Consider the following 15,516-nt stretch of genomic DNA (forward strand, 5'->3'; position numbering starts at 1 on the left):
ATAAAGGAAGGTTGGATAGGGGAGCAGGGAAGCACATATCTTAATTAAGGGAGCCATCTTAGGGTTGGCAAGAGACTTGGACCTAGAGGGGCTCCCAGGTGCCCAGGGCGATGTCCCCAGTTAGTTCCTGGGGCAGCTGAGGATAGGGAACCTGAAATGACCCTATCCTATAGCCATACTGATGAATATCTTGCATATCACCATAGAACCTTCATCTGGCGATGGATGGAGATAGAGACAGAGACCCACACTGGAGCACCGAACTGAGCTCCCAATGTCCCAATGAGGAGCAGAAGGAGGGAGAATATGAGCAAAGAAGTCAGGACCACAAGGGGTGCACCCATCCACGGAGACAGTGGGGCTGATCTATTGGGAGCTCACCAAGGCCAGCTGGACTGTGACTGAAAAAGCAGGGGATAAAACCGGACTCTCTGAATATGGCGGACAATGAGGCTGCTGAAAAGCCAAGGACAAAGGCACTGGGTTTTGATCCTACTTCATGTTCTGGCTTTGTGGGAGCCTAGCCTGTTTGGATGTTCACCTTCCTAGACCAGGATAGAAGGGGGAGGACTTTGGATTTTCCACAGGGTAGGGAACCCTGACTGCTCTTTAGATTGGAGAGGGAGGGGGAGAGGAGTGGGGAAAGGGGAAGAGGAGTGGGTGGAGGGGAAGGGGAAAGGGAGGAGGGGAGGGAAATGGGAGGCGGGGAGGAGACAGAAATTTTTTTTCTCAAAAAAAAAAAAAGAAAAAAAAAGAATCTGTAGACGTGAAACCTCAGAATCACTGGGACAGAAGATGCTGGTTTGCTGGGTCTAAGAATCAGCCATGACTACCAGGGGGGCAGCAGCACAAGTGGTGGTACAAGGGCCAAGGCTACACAGTAAGCTTGCAGCAGAACTTGGCAAACACTATGCAATAGTCTCCTACATGGCACTGGTTTTAAGCCATGAAGAGGTTATGGGGAGCACTTTTGGTATGGCTCTGAGTCAGGGTAGGAGCCACTGCAGAGAGGAGCTAAGGCGTTAATGGACCACTGGAGAAGGTGGAGCCTCAGCTGCAGTGAGGACGTCAGGATTGAAGGAGTCCCGAGAGAAGCTGAGGCTTGCCACCATGTGGCAGAATCAGAGTCCTTGAAGACAGACCCAGAAAGGTAACTTGTACAGGGGCAGCCTCGGTTACAAAGGAAATCCCAGGATGCTGGGATGTCTGCCAAGGGTTGGGCATAGGAGAAGCAGAGCTGGTGTGAGCCTATGAGACAAGCTGTGTGAGCTGCGGACTGCAGGCCTGGAGAGGTGGGGCTGTGCGTCCTTAGGAGTCTAGAGGATTATGCCACAAATCTCAGGTTCTAAACAACGAGCTACAGACTTGGTTTACACCACTGGATGCTGGTTTTGCATTTCTGCTCTGTTCTAACTCTCCCCCCTTTTTTGAGTAAGAGAGTATTTAACTTATTTTTGATTTTGCACAAGCCCCAGTTGAGAGACTTTTGTTATTTTAAAGGGAAACTGAACTTCTAAAATTTAAAGTCTGTGGGATTTTAAAGCTGTCCTGTGTTTTTTATAATAATTTAATGTGAGATCTTGGGGATACAAAAGAAAGGAAAGGTTATGGCTGAAGGTAGTGTGTTTGTATGTCAAGCTGAGGAGGATGAAGTCTCTTAGTTTTAACTGTCAACTTCCCACAGTGCAGAGTTATCTGAGAGAGTCTTAAAGGGTCAATTGTGTTGAACAGACTGGTCTTTGGGCATGTATATGGGGACACAGTCTCAATTTTTAATTGATTTAGGAAGGCCTAACCCACTTTAGGGGTACAACCCCTATGCAAAGGTTCCTGGGTTGTATAAGAAAGACTGCTGACAAGAGCCAGAGGCAGCGAGCCAGTAAGCAGCATTTTTCCATGGTTTATGCTTCAATTCTTGCTTGACTTCTTGTCCTGATATCCCTCGATGGTGGACTATGACCAGGAAGTATAATAAACCCTTCCTTCCCTAAGCTGGTCTTGATCAGAGCGTTTTAATCAGAACAATTGGTGCTTGTGCACATATAATAACTTTTAATAGGTTTATACGTCTTTCAGAAATACACAGGAGGCTATTATGTATGTATTTTATGTATTTGCAACAAGCTGTTTCTTAGAGCTTTTCATTTTGTAGACTCTGAATGGCCCAAGTCTCCTAAAATCACCGGACATTAGTGGACCTGAGAGACTGAGGTTCCAGGGCACTGCTTTGGCTATGTAGACATCTGAACACAAATTCTTCTGAGCCATAACCATGAAATGCCCTTTGAACTTCTCTAGGGAGTACACTTCAGCGTCAGGCTGTTGACCTCCTTGGTTAAATTATTCCTAAGTGTTTATTTTAAAATATTTGCTTATTTTTAATTTTATGTGTATGCATGAGCGCTGTCATTTCTGTGTTGTGTACCACATATGTGGCTGGTACCCATGAAGCCTGGACGAGGACACTAGATCCTCTGGACCTGGAGTTAGAGACAGTTTTGAGCGCCATGGGGGAACTGAACTCAGGTCCTCTCCAACAGCATTCAGTGCTCTTAACCACTGAGCCATCTCTCCTGCCTCCTGACCACCGAGCCATCTCTCCTGCCTTCAAAAGGACTTTTTGGATAATATTATAAATCAAACTGTTTTCTTTCTTCTTCAGTTTGGTCAGTTGTTTGTATATAAGAACATTCAGACTTTTATTTCTTATTTTTATATCTTGTACTGAATTTATTTATTTCACAGTCACAGTTTATGCGGAAGCTTCTTTATGTATAAATCCAGAGAACTACTGTTAATGGTTAGAAAAATAAACACAAATGGAAAAGAGGCATTTAGGAAAACCAAACCCAATCCCTCAAAAACAAAGGGCAAATTTTAGGTGGCTAATACACAATCACTACAGTTTATTCACACACATGATAGTTTACATATCAGTGAACAAGACATGGGCCTTCATGCTATGGCTGCCATGTGCTGAAACAGGGACCAAAACGAACACAGAGACTACAACAGGAAACTGCTCTTTTACACGCCCACAGACCCTTGGTAAGCATTCTGCTTTCCCCAGAGTATAATCTGTACCTTTATCACACTCGAGGAAGAAAATGCAGAACACTCTGGGCTTTGGTAACAGGAGACATGCCAAGTCATTTATTAATTTTAAAACCTTTATTTAAATAAGGTGTAGGCTTCCTCTTCCTGTGCGCGTGTGTATGTGTGAGTGTGTGTGTGAGGAGGCCAGAGAACAACCTCGGATGACATCCTTGTTGCCATATATTTTTTTCTGAGACAGGTTTCGGGCTGAGCTGGACCTTGCTGAGAAGCATAGGCTGTCTGGCCAGAGAGCCCCAGGGATCCTCCTGTCTCTGGTTTCCCAGGGTTGGGATTACAAGTGCATGCCATCATTCCTTGCTTCTCAGCATGGGTTCTAGGGATCAAACTTGGGTCCTCATGGCAAGCATGCAAACCTGAAGGTGAGCATTTACACTGTACCCCACCTCCCCAGAAAAGATGCTGATCTCAGACCCCAATTCAGAGGACCTGCAGATCTCTGGGGACAGAGCAGGGCTGCTCTGTGGGGACTCTCAGAAGCAGGATTGAGGAGAGTCATCCCAGAGTGAACAGATCTTACCTGCACCCCCTCCTGTGTGAACACACACTTACGGTGCCCCAAGAGTACAGTCTAGTGAATTTAAATTGGCTACTACAGGGTGGGGTGGAGTTTCATAGTAACAGGTAAGTACCTGGCTCATCACACGTATAGTTCCAGCACTTGACATGCTGAGGAAGGATGACCAATGCTGAGTTTGAGGATAGACTGGGCTTTATAGTAAGTTTCAAGCCAGCCTGGGTTACAGAGCTAGCTCTTATTTCAAAAAACGTGAGAAGTTGTGGTCTGAAAGAGAATGGCCCCAAAAGGGAGTGGCACTATTCGGAGGTATGGCCTTCTTGGAGTATGTGTGGTTTTGTAAGAAGTGTGTCACTGTGGAAGTGGGCTTTGAGGTCTCATATATGCTCAAGTCATGCCCAGTGATAGTTCACTTCCTGTTGCATGTAAGATGTAGAATTCTCAGCTACCTCTCCAGCACCATGTCTGTCCGTAGCCATGTCCTACCATGATTATAATGGACTGAACCTCTGAACTGTAAGCCAGCCCCAATTAAATGGCTTCCTTTATAAGAGTTGCTGTGGTCACGGTCTCTCTTCACACAATAGAAGCTCTAACCTGAACAGAAGACTCCTATTTTTCCCTTGACACAACTCGGGTGTTGCCCACTGGTTGCAGGCGAGCTTTCCTGAGGGCAGCTGAGGGAGTGTCTCCAGAGCATCTGAGCCAAGCTGCCTCCAGCTTCTGTCACTGAAAATATTATCTACTAAACGGAGAGCCCAAGGGATGCTGCGAGTTCATCGGAAGCAGTGACTGTGAGGGGCAATTTCGGATGAATAACGGTGCACAGAAAAGTTTGCAATTTCACATTTGGGAACCTGCAGGAATGGTGTTTATGAGGAGAAAGTGTGTAAGTAGATATTAAAAGATAGGTTGGACAGAGACTCACTTGATAGACTGCTTCCTCATGCTTTCACAGCCAGATCACTGTACGTTCTGATGCCAAGAGCAAGCACTCAATGGCCAGAGGCATCTTGGGAAAGACAATGGCACTCTGCAGTCACCAGATGTCAACAGGGGTTAAGGATTCTACACAAGGCCCCAGGAATAAACTCCAAGGGCATTTAAAGGTCACTCCAGGCTTTTGTATAAAAAGGTCCTGAGGGACGATTTAAAAGAGATTGGGAAATGAATGTCATAAAGATGCATGTTGTAAAAGACACAAAGAATGAATGAAAAAAAAAGTTTAAAAGGCTTTCATAACTATATAACCCCACCTTACCCTGTGAAGCCAATTAAAGTCCATTAGACTGTACTCTTGGGGCACTGTAAGTGTGTGTTCACACAGGAGGGGGTGCAGGTAAGATCTGTTCACTCTGGGATGACTCTCCTCAATCCTGCTTCTGAGAGTCCCCACAGAGCAGCCCTGCTCTGTCCCCAGAGATCTGCAGGTCCTCTGAATTGGGGTCTGAGATCAGCACCTTTGCTGAGGAGGTGGCGTGCAGTGTAGATACTCACCTTCAGGTCTGCATGTTTGGTCCTAGAGGAAGCTGATTTACAGGAACACAGCCACTGCTCTCCTGTGTCTCCACCTTGTTAGTCCCTTGACACAGCTAGATGCCAGCCCCACCTGGAAGAGCTATGATGTTCTACCGAAATGCTAAGCAAAGCAGGCAGAGCTCCCTAAGGAGAGGCAGTCACAGGAATGCATTAGGTGGGGGTGAAAATGGATTTCTAGATAAATCTTTTTTTTTTCTTTTTTTTACAGGTTTCTCTGTGTACAATCCCCGACTGCCCTGGAACTTGAGATGTAGACCAGGCTGGCCCCAAACTCACAATTTATTTATTAAAGATTTCTGTCTCTTCCCCGCCACCGCCTCCCATTTCCCTCCCCCTCTCCCAATCAAGTCCCCCTCCCTCATCAGCCCAAAGAGCAATCAGGGTTCCCTGACCTGTGGGAAGTCCAAGGACCAAGAAGAGGCCCCACAGTTTAACAAGAGAGGCTCAAGGCCATGGCTCTTGGCTTGGGGATCTTTATGAGCACAGCGCAGGAGTTCACGTCTTGTAGAATGGTTTACATTCTTCCCAGATTTTAAACTGACATGAAGTGAAAACTCCTGCTGCAATTTAGTATTAGCCATGCACAGACGTTTCTGAGAGCCAGTCCCACTGAGTGATACCATTTCCCACTAACAAGAGGCCACAGGACATGGACTCAGAGGAGTCAAAATTAAACTGCAAAATAAATTAACAAGAAAAAGAGCATTTAGTTTCTCAAGTGTCAGGTGGTACGGAAATAGGACAACCACACAGACCACAGTCAGGTACTTAATGATAGCATTTTAATTCATTGTATATTATTATTTTTCTTTTCTTTGGAGACACAGCTTTCTATAGCCCAAACTGGCCTTGAACCCCTGATCCTCTTGCTTCTACCTGTAGGTGTGTGCCACTGAGCCCAGGGTTTTATTTTTACTTTCTACGAGTACTGTGCTGGTAGTTAATCCCAGGTCTGTGCACCTGGTTAGGCACTGACTCCACCACTGAGCCACCTCAGCCTTGCACGCTGGCTTGCTTCTAGGCACTTTATGCTGTGGTACACGGCAAATCGAGCTGTGCACAGCACATAAAATCTTTCTATTTATGTGGTCACCAAGAGTCTGCTGCACAGCTAGAATGTGGACACAGGAAAAACAGTAAGTTTCATTGGGACAACACTGCAGCTCATAGCCTGATGGCTGTGCCACTCCCGAGTGTGGCCAAGTGTACTTCCCAGAGTCAAGTCTGTAAAATTCCTTCAAATACGGGCTTAAAAAAAGTGTGTGTGTGTGTGTGTGTGTGTGTGTGTGTGTGTGTGTGTGCGCGAAATACCAAGTATACAAAAGCCGAGTTCTCAAAGTGTGAGCCTTGCAGATGGCAAGGCCTTGTAACGCAGAACGGCTGGACACTTCCAGCTGTAAACAGACTCAAACGCTGAGGACACAGCAGTCATGACCTAGGCTCTCGAGCCCACCACAAGCCAAATCTTCAGTCTCTGTTTACACACTTCACTTTGCTGCACAAGAGTCAAATAACTTAGTGAAACACAATTGCTCAATAAGATAACTACAGCAGATACAGACGTTATTTAAAAAAGCATAGACAAAGCTACAGGAAAGAAGCAGTTATTATATATCAGAATATATAAAATGTTTCTAAACTGGCCCGTGTTATCTGATGGTCAGAGTAAAACAGCAAACAGTAAGGAAACAAAAACGGCACACCAACATAAATATATCAATAAAGGAAAAGCTATCTGACAAAATACACAAGTCTTTCTTATCATTAAAAAATGTTCTTTTAACCTTAGAATGGGAAGAGTTAACCATCCAAAGTCTTAAATCACCATCTTTAGTTACTTTCCCCTAAAGAATAGTGAAGAATGCATCCATTAAAGTCCACAGCAAATGCCCTTGAGTCCTCAGACATCAAGGCCGGGCCAGTCTGCGCTAGGCGCCCTCACGGGCACTTCTGAGCAGACAGACTGGAGTGAGCAAATGGCCTTTGCTTATATCGAGGGATTGTGTCTCTTTTTTAGTTTTTTTTTTTTTGGGGGGGGGGTCAGGGTTTCTCTATGTAATAGCTCTGGCTGTCCTGAAACTTGCTTTGTGGACCAGGCTGTCCTGGAACTCACAGAGATCCGCCTGCCTCTGCCTCCCGAGTGCTGGGATTAAAGGCGTGCATCATCACTTCCTGGAAATCTTTTCACCCCCCCCCCCTTCCACACAGGTTCATTATGTAGCTGGCTGCAAACTGGCAATCCTCCTGCTTTAGACCCCCCACCCCCACCACAGCCCCAAGTTCAGGGGTTGCAGCCAAGCTTCACTGCAGATCTTCTCACTGTTCCATTTATGTCTTTAGTGTCTCCCAGTGACAGTGGACAAATGTATAGTTCTGACACCTTTGCCCAATTCCCTAATGAACTTCAGACACACAAGATTTAGGTAAGTGGGGGAAGAAAACATCTCAGATACTAACACAGCATACCACTGAACAGTGGGAGAGGCTGGTTCTACCAGAGAAGACCTCAATTTGGGTGGATATCTATCCCTATCTATCTATCTATCTATCTATCTATCTATCTATCTATCTATCATCTATCTATCTATCTATCTACCTATCTATCTATCTATCTATCTATCATCTATCTATCTATCTATCTATCTATCTATCTACCTATCATCTATCAGCATTCGGGGATCTAGGCCACCCAACATCAATATCAAGTCACTGTTGCCAGCAGGGTGGAGGCATGAGGTCCCATTCCTAGCACTAAAATAAAATGAAAAGGATAAAATAATGAGAGAAGCTAACGGCACATAAGTGGTGATCTGTGAGTAGAAAAACTCTAGGACGTTGTCGATAAAAAGTAAACAGAGATTTTTATACTAAATTCAGTTATAAGAGCTTTTAATGCAAACAACGTCCAAACTGACAAAATTGGAGAGCAATAAAAATTGTTTAGCAACAGCTAATCTGTGACTAAATTTTTACTGAGAGGGGCCAAGAAAGTTTGCAGTGAGAACAGCCAAACAGAAGGTCAAAGCCAGGGTTAGAAGCTGCGGCCTGTCTCCACACAGAGACCACCCAGTGCTAGTCAGACTGCTGAATCCAGCTAAACCCGAGTTCCCAAAGCAAATACTGACCTTCAAATGATGCTTCACTGAAGAAAGAATTTTAAGACTTATTTACTTTTATTTCCTTGCTTGGGTGTGTCCTGACATTGTGCATGCCTGGCATCTTCAGAGGCTGGAAGAGGCATGGGATCCTGGAGTCGCAGCCGGCTGTGAGCTGCTATGGGGGCACTGGGAACGGAACACGAGTCCTCTGCACACACACGTCACCTCTCTAGCTGCTTAGAAATGTTAATAAGAGGGACCATCTTAATAAAAAAACAAAACGTTCCCAGACTCAAAGCACATGAACACCCTGAATCTACCTGGGGCCTGAGCTCCCCAAATGCTACCCCTAATGTAAAGGAGTGTTTTGTGTGTGTGTGTGTGTGTGTGTGTGTGTGTGCGTCCAGTTACAATATTGATACTTTAAATCATTTTAAATAACAAAATAAAACCTTCCTCAAAATATTTTGCACACAAAAACTTTTATCAACTTAGAGACAGGCTATTCACTCACTGAGCACACACACGGCTAATCACGGTCTGCGCTGCCCACAACATGACTGAGGGCATATTCAAGCAGCCACAGAAGCCTTTTGAGTGATGCTGATGTGACCCCTTCCAGTCATGTGGACAGCCTGAGTCACAGTGTGCATGCCTCCCTCAGGCAAGTGTGCCCTCTGGAGGGGACAGGGTGGCTGACCCTCCACTTACATTCCTCACACACTGTCGGCTGAGCGTTTGCTTCTAGAATTTATCTTCTCTTTACATTTATCATATTTATTTTACTTTATGTGGATGAATGTTTTGTCTGAATGCATGTATTTACAGCACGTGTGCTTTTGAATCCCCTGGAACTGGAGTTAGGATGGTTGTGAGCTACCATGTTGGCGCTGGAAACTGAACGTGGGCCTCTGTGAGAGGAGCAAATATTCCCGACTGCTGAGCTATGTCCTCAGCCATAGACTTCTTATGAAAGACACTGCTGACCCTAAAGCCAGATGAGCTGTGAAACCGGTCGCCTTTCCTAACTTCTCTGCCGCATCTGCTTAGACTGTCCCTGAGTGTGTGTCCTTCAGTGTGGACAGGAAAGCAGCTGGCCTCAGTGCCATACAAGGTGGAAGCCCCAGACCTGCACCAGTCACGGCAGCAATGCTCTGAACAGAATGAGGGTGGTGTAGCAGACTGAACATTCCCAATAAAGGGATGCCCTGAACCTGCCCACAGCACAGCCAGACAGGACTCTGCTGGCTGGCCTAGACACCTGAGCACCAAAACCAATACAATTTACTTGAAGGCAACACGTTCGGAGGAAATGCAGAGCTCACTCAAGGGCAAACCATTCATTGTATTTTCAAAATGAGATAAACTCAATTTTCAAAGTGTTAGTTTGACAAGAAGTTTTTCCATAGGACACTCTCTTTTTAAATGCATCTACTACGACTTATTTATTGACAGTGTTTTCACAGAAGGTCCCTGGTTGACTAGGTTGGTTTTGAACTTGCTATACAACTCAGGACAACTGTGAACTCCAGTGCCTTCTGCCTCTGCTGCCCAAGTACTAAGGTTAGTGTTATCATGATGAGCTAATATAGTTTAATTTATCATTTTCCTGGGAACACATCTATTATGCAAAGAATATGCTAGAACTTTGAACAAATTCACATACTGCTTTTTAAGTGAGTTCTTTTACCAGTGTGTTAAAACTGCAAGTCCAGCTGTTATAATCAACACTGGGCTCCATGGTCTTCTAATTATGGAGAGAGAGAGAGAGAGAGAGAGAGAGAGAGAGAGAGAGAGAGAGAGAGAGAGAGAAGCCACTGAGGCCGCACACTAACAGTGAACCTGACATTTCACAAACATCGTTTCCACCAGATGAGAAATTGAGCTGGAGAGTGAACCCAGCTGTGAAAGACCATACTCTAACCCCCATCCTTAAGATTTTTATAATTATAAAAATATAAAAACCTCAAACGTAAACCCTGCTCAGAGTTGGTAACATCACATTTGGACTCATTAGACCCCAGCCCTTCCCTTGGTAATCTTACATTCGTCTGCTCCATATGTGATCACACAGAGCAGGACTTGAATTCAGCCCGTGGCAATCCAGAAGAAACCAGTCCTTCACAGGCCAGTGGTGCCAAGGCAGCTAGCCACATGCTGTGCTGGGCACTTCTCAGCTCTCACTAATGCTTTTGGTGTGGGCATGTTGTATTGTTCATGTGCACGCATGTGTGTGCTCGGCTGTGCAGGTGCTTAGCTTTCCTTGATGGCCTCTATTATTTTGAGACAGAGTCCCAGGGACTCTGAAGCTCATTGACTCGGCTAGGCTAGCTGGCCAAGGAGCCTCGGGGATCTGCCTGTTTCCATACCACCCTCCTCCAGCAAGAGTTTTAGGGTGCTCCACCACAACCAGGCTTTTAAATGTGGGTTCTTAGGATCCAAACTCAGGTGCGGGCAAGATTTTTTTTTTAATACCAGCTAAGCCATCTCCCTAGGCCGCTTGTTTCTTATTTTAACCAAGGTTGTAGTCCGCAGAAGAAAGTTGTATCTGCAGGACCAGCTGCAGTGGCTGTCTAGCAAAGGCCAAGGTATTTTGCATGCCTGCTAGGAAAGCCTACTTTAATAACTGGTTGCTTGTATTTTCACAGGATTTCATTCGGTTAACAGAACTGTTCTTGTCCAGTTCTTATGTGAGGCAGGATGGGGCATGAGATAGCACAGCCCTGCAAATGGAAAATGGGAAATTCTGCTAAAGAGCCCAGGTACCTTCAGTCCCTCCAGCAGCTCACAGACCCAGTGCCGTCCACACAGATCTCGGCCAATTGAAATACTTAATCCTGTGTTACAGGCTCTAAGCCACCAGAAGCCATTATCAAGCATAAAATCTCAATGCTTCGTAATAACCTTCACTATGCAATCGGAGCCAGGCAAAGACGAGCTAAGGCCTTGGAGGTGGCCACAGGTAAGAAAGAGCATTGCTGGGCTTTGGCATGGTCCTCAGTGACTGGAATCAGTGAGCTTCTGGCCATTCAAAGATCACAGGAGAAGAGCTCTGGGAGCAAGTGACTGTCTTCATTTGCTCAGTGCATTTGAGAAAATGTAGCTTTTACCAGTGACCCTGACACTGCCGCTTCAGGGCCCCCAGCCTAAGTGAGGGTGTGCTAATGAGTTATTCTAATAAAGACCTGAATAAATTTAAGACTGGGGCAACTGACACTCAAATTTTATTTTATTTTTAGATTCATTTTTGTTTCATGGGTATAAGTGTTTGTTCACATGTATGCACATACATCATGCATGAGTTTGGTGCCCGTGGAGATCAAAGACAGGTATGTGGCCCCAGAACTGGAGTTACAAAAGGTTCTATGTGGCCACGTGAGTGCTGGCAACACAACCCAGATCCCTCTACAAGAACAGCAAGTGCTCCTGACTGCAGAGCTATCTCTCCAAACCCCAGGTATTCAATGGAAAGAAGATAGGCGATGTCTGTGGTGTGCTTTGCCCTGGCCTGAGCTGTTCTGCCCACTGCAGGCAGGCAGATAACACTTCAAGGGGGCTTAAGAGGGCAGATGATGTGGAAGGAGGCACCGAGGGCCAGTGCTAGAGCCCAGATGATCCATGTGGTGGACAACAGCCAGCTTCCATAGTTTACAAATTATAGTGATAAAAAAATCTTTATTTTGGAAAATTTCAAACATAAAGTAGAAAGAAAAATATTAAGAACTTTCACATATTTCTCATTCCGAATTATTACAATGGTGGATCTTGGTTTCTGATAGCCTTAATCCCACCTCCAACCTTTCTAGACTATCCAGAAGTAAATTCTAGTTACCAAAATTGTATTTGCAAACATTTTAGTCTACAGCTTAGGTCCTATAAAAACCTCACACTCATGATCTCATTAGTATGACTAAAACAGAAGTTTTCCAACATCAAATGCTTTTCGTTAAAATTTCCAGTTCCTTCATAAGAGTTAGGAAGGTTTTGGAATTTAAAAAATGATATCACACCAGAAATGTGCCTAAGGAAATAAACCCTATGCAGTGAGTCATAGCGCTGTGTGGGGCCTGGTAGCTCACACCTGCAGTCCCCCGTAGCCTGGGCTGTGCGGAGAGATGTTATCTCCAAAACTGCAGCAGCAACAACAGCAGATGAGAAAGGCAAACTGAGGTTCAGACCACCGGTGCCACTCGCTTTTCAGATAAACAGGGGGGTATTTCTAGTTCCTGACTCCAGGGAACCTTTCTCTCCTTGCTTTGCTCCCGGTGTGCCTGATTAAGTATGTGGCAAACACTCATTATTTATAGGTATGAATACCTCAACATAAGCTCACTTAAAATAATACGTAAAGAAACAAGGTTCTTATAAAATTACCACTTAAAATGATAATAATTTCATTTATTCTTTGAGAATTTCATACTGTGTATAATATAGACAAGTATGTTCTTCTAACCCTGGCCTGATATTCCTACTAAACATCAGTGTTTAAAAAAAAAATGTGACTTCTTTTGTGGGGATGAGACCTTAGTCCTGTTCCAGCCTCCCAAGTGAGTGTGGGGATTCCAGATGTGTGCCAGCAACCTTGGCTCAGGCCAGCACCCCCGAGCTTTTGCTTTGCTCAGGGGTGAGTTTTACCTTTATAGAAGGCAGGTCTGTAATTTTTTTGAGAGACAGCAATATCAACCAAAGAAATAAACAAACAAAATCCAACCAATAACTAAAAGTTCCAACCCCTCCCTCCCACCTCCTGACTTACTGACAGCTGTCTCTTTAGAGATAGGAAGATGAGCTCAGGGGACCTGTTCTGAAAGCAGGGGCTCACAGGGCTCACAGGTCACAAATCGTCAAAACAAAAGCAACAGCAAAGAAAGTCTCCTCGCAGCATCGCCTCTCAGTAAAGTCACTCATGAGACAGACAGAAACGGGCTCTGCCAGGGGTGGGCCTGCAGGAACAATCAGCTCTCTTGGTTTCATCTAACAGGAGTTTACTATCTACCTGGTGAGCTAACTAGAAACATTTCACAGTGGCCTTACACAGGAGCTGGGATTTCATGGCAATTAATAAAATACTGAAAAAAGCAAGTTCCATGGAGAACATGAACAAAGACTACTCTGGGATTTCTGAATTTTGCAGAGTAATCCCATATATGAACACAGTCTGTAGTTGGTTTGCCCTGTAGCTAAGTGAAAGCTGTCAAAGGCACACGATCATATGCAGAGGAAGGAACCGGCTGAGAACTGAGTGCAAAGGGCAGGGGCCACCAAGGCGTGTCCATAACCACCTTAGCTTCCTGGAAAGCCCTGTTTCCTGATTCAGGCCCAGCCAGCTTTCTGCTAACAGCTTGTCAGGACACAGGGCTGCTACCACCACACTGGAGGTCACGTCTGTGTGGTGCTGCTGTGGCTGTCATAGATTTTAATCCCCCAAATCTCTCAAATTAACATGCCTAGTAGGCATCTAATTAAAGATTAAGCGTGTCAATTTGAATTTTTATTGTTATTTGGTAGAAGAATTTAATACATTCTAAAATATACTTTTCTCATTTAAAATTATTTTTCATTAATTTTTTATCATATTTTGTTTTAATTTTTTGCTAAATAATAGGTTTAAAAAGGTAAATGAAAAGAACCGATTTAAAAAGAACACAGTTATGCAGTATGGAAAGTTAAAATCAACAGCAATGAGCAGCGGGGTCAGGAACGCTCGCAGCAGCAACACGTTCAAGGGCAGCTGCGCCCTTCTTTCTCGGTCTGCTACCAGTTCTAGGGCCACTCACCAGGGTTGCAGTCTGTGAGGAGTGAGCAGATGGACAGGAGGACTTTCGAGATGGTCAGGGCTGGACTCCAGTTGTCCTTGAGGATGTCCAGACAGATCACCCCTTGGCTGTTGATATTACAGTGGTAGATTCTCGTTCGGAAGGTGACCTGGGAGAAAATGCAAAGTCGCTGTGAGTGGAGATGCTGTAACTAGAAGTCAAGGCCACTTTTTTATTTAAATTAGGTACATGATAATAATCAATATATTAAAAATAGAGTTATTTCACATCAGAAAACAACACTCCTAGCAGAATCAGGACACAGCTTCTGGGTGTGGCTGAGGACTTCAAACTTGGTGTGACCACAGGATGTTTATGAGCAGAAGTGGGCTCTGACCCCTGAAATATTTTTAAAAACTTCTGGTGGATTCTAGTTGCTTTACATTTAGAAGATCCAAAACACCAGAAAGCTTGGGAATAATACAACAAAGATAAATGTCCTTTAATACTGTTTTAAACATGAATGAGGGCATGTAAGCATATCAAGTGCCCCTTATACAACTGCATGTTAAACACGGATGAGGGTATGTAAGCATATCACGTGCCTCTCATACAACTGTGTGTTAAAACTGCATTTGTTATAATTATCTTACCATATTGTTACAATTTACAAACCTACTCCTTATTAAATTTTATATTTTGAGTGTACAGTCTTTTCCTATGAGAGTCACCATTAAACTTGACTTAAATATAATTTGGAAAGTTATAACAAAAAATATTCTAGGTAGGAATGTGACTCAGTGGGTAAGAGTACCTTTGTTCCTACAGAGGCCCCAGGCTTGGTTCCCAGCACTGACTGGCATGGTGACTGACAACTGCTGGCAACTCTGGTTCTAGAGGATCCATTGCTCTCTTTTGGTCTCCAGGGCACCAGGCACACACAGGGTACATATATATGTATGTGCACACAACACTTATACGTATAAAGTAAAATAAAAACCTTAAAAAAACCTTTAATATTGACAACAAGTCCAGCTCAGTTTTGGTTAAGCAATATTAATATTTAAATGCTACTTATTATGACTGTAAATTTGTAAATGTTCTCAAATTTATAAATAAATCTTGGTGTTCTAGAGACTAGTCTGGTACCCTGAATTTATAATCACTAAGAACAGGAAAAACACCCATGAGAGGGAGGCCGCTGTAGGGTCTGGCATTCAAGCAGGCATCCAGCATCCGTTCAGACACCAGAAGCTGATGTAAGTTGTAAGCAGCCACATTCCAGGAGGGCAGAGTCAACGTGTCAAAGGTTGTTGAACGCCATACCCCATTCTCAGGTAGGATCAGAATCCAGCATCATTCCAGACCGCTCTCAACCTCTATCCCCACATAGATCTTAAATGTCCAGAGACCTTGAGGAAAGTAGAACCAACCTTCTTCAAAACGCACAGAAGAATCAGCTAGGAGAATTCCTGGAGGCCACATCTAAAAT

The 15,516-nt window shown here is 44.4% G+C and overlaps 1 protein-coding gene across 4 annotated transcripts in view; it reads right to left on the bottom strand.

The window, feature by feature from the left end:
• Positions 1-15,516, bottom strand: part of LOC126500578 (ubiquitin-conjugating enzyme E2 E2) — a 277,963-nt gene that overhangs the window by 23,641 nt on the left and 238,806 nt on the right. For all 4 annotated transcript variants that reach the window (XM_050140578.1, XM_050140579.1, XM_050140577.1 and 1 more), the window contains exon 5: positions 14,046-14,193. In XM_050140578.1, coding sequence (XP_049996535.1) covers positions 14,046-14,193 — 148 coding nt within the window. The remainder of the gene's footprint in view (positions 1-14,045; positions 14,194-15,516) is intronic.

This window comes from Alexandromys fortis, unplaced genomic scaffold (genome assembly GCF_014885135.2).
Source record: "Alexandromys fortis isolate MF-2015 unplaced genomic scaffold, M_Fortis_MF-2015_v1.1 scaffold_46, whole genome shotgun sequence".
Classification (NCBI taxonomy): Eukaryota; Metazoa; Chordata; class Mammalia; order Rodentia; family Cricetidae; genus Alexandromys; species Alexandromys fortis.